This window comes from Camelina sativa, chromosome 13 (genome assembly GCF_000633955.1).
Source record: "Camelina sativa cultivar DH55 chromosome 13, Cs, whole genome shotgun sequence".
NCBI classification, from domain to species: Eukaryota; Viridiplantae; Streptophyta; class Magnoliopsida; order Brassicales; family Brassicaceae; genus Camelina; species Camelina sativa.
The window spans coordinates 16,071,415-16,077,916 of NC_025697.1; the positions used below are offsets into that span (position 1 = coordinate 16,071,415).

The 6,502-nt window shown below is 35.8% G+C and overlaps 2 protein-coding genes across 2 annotated transcripts; one reads left to right on the top strand and one right to left on the bottom strand.

Annotated features, from left to right (window-relative positions):
- On the top strand, positions 1,047-3,627 carry LOC104736874. The gene is made up of 9 exons (XM_010456954.2): positions 1,047-1,240; positions 1,382-1,738; positions 1,838-1,974; positions 2,063-2,129; positions 2,306-2,405; positions 2,550-2,713; positions 2,847-2,893; positions 2,973-3,023; positions 3,109-3,627. The coding sequence occupies exons 1-9, from the start codon at positions 1,048-1,050 to the stop codon at positions 3,487-3,489; spliced, it is 1,497 nt and encodes a 498-aa protein (XP_010455256.1). The 5' UTR covers position 1,047; the 3' UTR covers positions 3,490-3,627.
- LOC104736873 (uncharacterized protein At4g08330, chloroplastic-like) lies at positions 3,656-5,083 on the bottom strand (the record flags this gene model as incomplete). Its single annotated transcript, XM_010456953.2, is given in 2 exon segments — positions 3,656-4,323; positions 4,970-5,083. Coding segments are annotated over 2 exon segments (489 nt in total). The 3' UTR covers positions 3,656-3,941.

Genomic DNA, 6,502 nt, shown 5'->3' on the forward strand with positions numbered 1-6,502 from the left:
TCTTTATAGGGAAAATCACATTCTAAACCTTCAAAGTGTCATTGAGTAGCACTTTAACTTTGAGATATTTTCACTAACACTATAAATATTTAAAGTGATTTCACTAACACTTTAAACCGTAAACTAACTTTCTTGTTTGCACCGCCACGAAAGATGACGGAACAGTAATATCCGTCAACGTGAAATAGTTAAACTATGCTGGTCTAATTTAAATACTTGTTTAATTAATTTAATTTAATTTAATTATTTATGACGATTGATAAAAAAAATACATCAAAGCAAAAAATTAAGAATCAGAGGTAAGGTTAAAACATTTGACAAATGTAAAATTGAAGACGGCAATATATTTAGAAGATTTATTAGTTTCCAATGAGAAATCAATCGATTTGAATCAGAATCTATATGCATTTGTTAAAAGGATTAATAATGATAAAGGTAACGACGTAAAAGTTTTGTCTACAATGAAGATGAACACAAATTTATTTTTTTATCTTTTTTATTTATTAATAAAAACTAAAACTAATTAAAAATTTAAATTAAACCAACACAATTTAACTATTTCGTGTTGACGGATATTATTATTCCGTTATTTTTTATGGCGGTATAAAAAAGAAAGTTAGTTTTAAGGTTTAAAGTGTTAGTAAAATCATTTTAAAGGTTTATAGTGTTAGTGAAATTCTATCGAGGTTTAAATTGCTACCCAGTGACACTTTGAAGGTTTAAAACGTGATTTTCCTTTTCTTTATATATATATATATATATATATTTGTTTTTTTTACTTTTAGTATTTTCTTTATATATATATATGTATATCGCTTCCAACAAATACCTATTTTCTATTTTTTCAAAATATTTCGCTTCGCCGCTTTCAAACGCTTCTGCTTCCGCGTACCCGCACCCGATTCCAGCTTAGTTTTCTTTAATTTTATTAATACTGTGATCATTAAAAGAGACTATAATTAAGCACTTATTGGATAACTACTAGCATAACCTCTGTTTCCAAACTGGGAATAGCCTAACCGGGTTAAATAGTCTAAAGTCTAAACAATGATTAACCCTGTTTCCAAACAAGATTTTCAATTGGCTCCTTCGACAACACTCTCAAATCGCAGAGAAGAAGAAGGAAGAAACCAGATTTTTCTCCCTCTCTCTCTCTCTCTCTCTCCAATGGCGAAACTTACGACGGACTCACCTATCTGCCGGAAAATTGTCCTTTCATTCTTGGATTTTCTCGATTACGGTAAGCACCACTACTCATTTCTACGAATTGGGTAAATCGATTTCACTATTCGTATCAGGGTTTGATTTAGAGATAGAACTAATGGTTGGTTTCGTGATATTTAGGGTTTTTAATCTTCTATGTATTTGTTGTTCTTTGTAGTGGAGGTTGCTCCAGGTGTTGATGAGGAAGGGCTTGAGGTTGCTAGAGAATGTTTAGGTGAAGCGTTTAAAGTGAATTCAGATTCTTCGAGAGATGATCGTTTGAAACCTGTTTCACTTGTCAATTTGTTCACTTCATTGGACCAAAGTGAACCTCTAGAAAACATACCACCACCACCATCATCATCATGGCCACCACCACCACCATCATCATCATGGCCACCACCACCACCATCATCATCATGGCCACCACCACCACCACCTGTTGCTGCTACTCAGGATCCTAGTTCCTCCTCAGGTTCTGACTTTTTGGGTTCTCATGTCTCTGTTGATACGAGTAAAGAGCCTATTTTTACTGGTAAGTAATGGTTTCTTTTATGCTCGTTGGACCAATGTGAGTGCTGGATATTGTAATGGAGCTTGTTCTGATTTATATTGTTGATTATGCTTCCTGTAGGGACTTCTAGAGATGAACTGTTTGGACAACTCTTTGGTGCACTTGAGAAAGTACGGTATTTCAGGAATACACCTGAGGGAGATGATGATCCTGCTCAGCTGGAAAAAGCTACAAGAATATTTCATGATGCTGTCAATGTAGGTTTGATTTCGTTGTTTGACTTCATTGAAGGTATAGTACTACTTGGTAATTAGTTTGGTGATAAGTTTCGTATCTGTATATCAGGAAATGGAGAAGTCTGGATGCCAGACCTTTGATGTGAAAAGCTTGGCAGAAACACTCAAGTGCCAAGGTACTTGTGATTGCTTGTGTTATCTTGTTAATATATAATATACTTGTCATATTGAGATCTGATTACTGAGAAATTGTTTAACGTGTCTGGTTTTAACAATATGTGGTCAGTCCAATTTTCTTGGAAGGGTATCTTTGTGTCCTTGTTACTTCTATGTGACATTTGCTGCTTCTCAGGTAACAAGGCTATGCAGTCAAATCTTTATCTGGAGGCAGTTGAGCTGTATTCTTTTGCAATTGCACTGACGGATAAGAACGCTGTTTTCTACTGTAACAGGTGTGTGATCACTCGTCAACTTTAGTTTTTAGTTGTAGCTCTTTGGTGGCAGTGTGCTTCCTGCATAAATCTGATTTTGATGTGCTTAAATATTTTTTTCCGTCGTCCAATGATCTGTTTAACTTATAAAAAATCATTTATCAGGGCTGCTGCATATACCCAGATCAACAGGTGCTCGGAAGCAATTAAGGACTGTCTTAAATCCATTGAAATTGATCCAAATTATAGTAAGGCGTACAGTCGTCTTGGGTTAGCATATTATGCTCAAGGAAAGTATGCTGATGCCATCGAGAAAGGGTTTAAGAAAGGTATGTATGTGTTCTTAGAAATTATTAGCATATTCCTTTCATAGGATCGATTGCTTTCTAAAGGGGTACAACTTGCTTCTCCGAGTTAGCTAGCATTTATTCTGTGTAACCTTTTTCATTACGCTCATGGCAGCTTTGCAGTTGGATCCGCATAACGAATCTGTGAAAGAAAATATCAGGGTCGGTTATTATTTTAATACATTTCCCTACTTAATATCATTTACATGAGAGTCTGATATTGACATGCTGCGAAACACAGGTGGCTGAACAAAAACTAAGAGAAGAACAACAGCGACAGAGACGCGGTCAGGTAGTTAGACCTCTGACTCTAAGTCATCATGTTATGGATTAGAAATAAGACGAGAACCTAAAGTTTTGTGGTGTTGGAAGAGCAGAATACAAGCACAGGTCACAATCAAGAACCGGGAATGGGAGGAGGACAGGGAATACCATCACAGTTCTCAATGCCTTTAAACCCCGATTTGATGAGCATGTTCATGAACATGGCGGGAAACACATTCCCGGGATATCATTCTCATAACGAGGGAGGAGCAGGAGCAGATGGAAACAGAAATGGTTCGGATGAGCCTGAGATTCGTGTAGGTGGGAATATCAACATCGATCTCGGAGGCACAGAGCAAATGCCAGAAGACTTATCAGGTGCATTACGATCAATGATGCAGATGTTTGGAGGAGGATCACAGGGAGGCACTGGTACTAATAATCCTCAAGATACTAATGGTGCACATGGAAGACCATCTGGGAATCAACCTTAGAATCACATGACTCTATTCTATGATGTTAATTTCTGAGTTTGTGCTACAAAGACTTTGTTAGGTACATTTGAACTTTAACATCAAAAATGTAGTGAAGTGACATGTTATTACAAAATGATGAAGGGATACTATTGGCTTCTTGTTGATAAAACCTTTTTGCATTACATTACACTGGAAAGTAAAATTTTAACTATCAGATACATACATCATCTGGATGGTGGTACACAGTTTTTGAAAATAAAATTGGTAAACACTAATGATGAACGAACTTGAGCTAGTAAATATTCCCAAAAACAAGAGGTAAACTGTTTTTACTATACAACTGAAAATCCAAACCAACCTTATCAAAACAGTACCAAAGCCGATAACAAACACTTCACCAAAGATCTAAATTGGATACTTTGAAGAAGATGTATAATATCGGCGGGTATATACAGTAGTACAAGAAGCACTCACAGCAACGCGACAGCAGAGGAGGGTTGAAGCGAGCGGATCCTGATATCGTACTTTGTAATACTACCAGTCCTAGGCGATGCCGGATCTGAGTTATGTGTTACAAGTGCGTACTCATGAGGAGCTTTCTCCTGAGAAGCATTTCCAATATAATTATTACATTTGCCACAGAGAAGCTTTGTTCTACGTCTGAACAAACCCCAAGAGTATCTGGAGAAGTGAGGCATGCATTGGAACTCATCGACCTCACTAAATCTACCCTCGTCGATGTTGAAGAAGGATATGATTCCACTCTTCATGGATTTACCATATTTTGATCCAATTGTTGATGTGATTCGATTAGTGGAGCTCAAGTTCAGTTCATACCCACAAGATCCGCAACTGCAAGACAGTTAAAAACCCATTACTCATTATCTTAAAAAAAACACACCAAAACTGAAGATCAGAGTTCATAGACATAAGACAACAACTAAATGTTTCACCATAACAAAATTCACATAACAATCATCAATCACCATCAAATTAAAAAATTCTTGATTCACATGATTCCTTGTCTCCAACTACAAGTAGTCATAAACTACTAATGAACAATCTTTTTCCACTAAATCAAAACTACTCTAACTAACAAAATCAACAATCAAAACCCTGAATCACAAATCCTAGACTACCTATAAAGTTTCAATAAAACAATCAAATCAAATCAAATTGATTAATGATTCCTGATTCACATGATAAAACTCTCCTCAAGCTAAATATGTAAACATCAAAATTCTCAAAACTCTTCTGAAGAACACACTTACAAAGATAAAAAGGGTTCTGTCTCAATGCGGAGTTTTTAACAAAACACAGTAAAAAAAAAAACCCTGCTTCATTTTTTTTTTACTATCATTCCAAGGGTTAAAAAAGAACAATCCTTTCTAATAAAAGTATCAATACTCAAAAACCCTAAATTTAAAAAAAAAAAAAAAGGGCTAGTAGATTAAGGCACAAGATACAATACAAAAATTCAAATCAAATTGATATGAACCTGTAATTGACATGTCTCATGGAAGAAGACGAAGAGAAAGATGGAGAATAGAAATGGTTTCCCCCAAAACGGCCGTCGTTAACACCCACCGACGCCGATCTCTCCATCGTCGTCGAGATCACTCAGTGAAACGCCTGAAATGATTAGAAACGGTCTCGATCGGGACAAAGGGCTTTGGAATTAGGTTGATGAAGAAGAACGTGTCGCAATCGATTCGGGAGACTTTGACTTCTTCTCTCCTACACGACCAGTGTCGTGGTCGCAGTTTCTAGTAACGATCGAATTCGAAGTAGTCAGAGATCTCATTTTATTTTCTTTTTCCTTTTTAGTTTTATATACTCTGTAGTCTGTACATTTATTATTTTACTAGTATTAGGCCGGTGCCTTCCAGTACTACGGTTTGGGTTACAAATTTAAGAATCCGATTAATATCCAACCGAGTACTAGAAAAATATAATTAAAATTAAATAAATTTAGTTAAATTTTGACTTATGTGACAAAATATTTTAGATATTTTGATTATTTTAATATTTAGGTATAAAACTAAATGAAATATTCAAAATTATAATCATAATTTTGGGTAATTGTATTATATTAATGATAAATATTATAAATATGTTTATATGTTCGGGTTTAATGGTACCCAAACGGGTACCGGGTATTACTCGAACCCACGGGTATTAGAAAATAGAACCCAATAGGATTTTATAGGCAAACCCATACCTAACCCAAACTCGTTTTTCGGGTTGGATTCCAGATTGGATATTCAGATACGGTTTTTATACCCAGACTTACCTTGCACGGCCTCAATTTAATTTGTTCGTTAACAATTTAGTTGATATTTATAGGATCGTGGGCAAGATTTTTAGATAACTCTTTTTTTTTTTTTTTGACAACAACTCTTTTTTTATAATATTAGAAGAAGATGTGGAGTTAGGAGCATAAAAGAAGATGATGCAAGTAGGAGAAGACAGACCCATCCTCCGCCCCAAAGTCTGGAGAGGGATAGTTGGATAAGGCCCACACTTGTCTTGAGAGGGAACAAGACAAAAGAACATGATTGATCGATTCACCACTCCAGCCACAGACCTGGCATCTACCATTAAGTCTGATCCCTCTTAAAGCTAGAAGATCCCCAACAGGCAAGTCACTACTTAATAATTTCCAAAGGAAAACCTTTATCTTTGGTTATGTGTGCAACTTCCAGATTTTTTCGTTGAGCCCATTGACTGATGGTAACGCAGAAGCTACTATAATAAGGTTAAGCTGAGTAGTTTCCACTCTTTTCAAGTTTCCAGGCCATGAAGTTTTCTATTGCGACCACCGGTCTTTTTTCCTTTATCTTGATCACATCTACTGGAAAGAAAAGCTCCTGAAGCTTTTCAATATTCCAGTCTCTTCTCTCAAAATCTATGAGATCACTGACTTTCAGATTTATGTTGATGATAGGATTTTTGATCCAAGGAGATCTGATATCACCATCATCCAACCAATAGTCACACAATAATCAAGTACTTACTCCATTTACCACTC

Bases quoted from the DNA above. Each gene is read 5' to 3' on its own strand.
- LOC104736874 (XM_010456954.2), top strand. From the start codon at position 1,048: ATGATTAACCCTGTTTCCAAACAAGATTTTCAATTGGCTCCTTCGACA. The intron at 1,975-2,062 runs GTAGGTTTGATT...TCTGTATATCAG, and splicing joins TATTTCATGATGCTGTCAAT to GAAATGGAGAAGTCTGGATG. The intron at 2,714-2,846 runs GTATGTATGTGT...CGCTCATGGCAG, and splicing joins CGAGAAAGGGTTTAAGAAAG to CTTTGCAGTTGGATCCGCAT.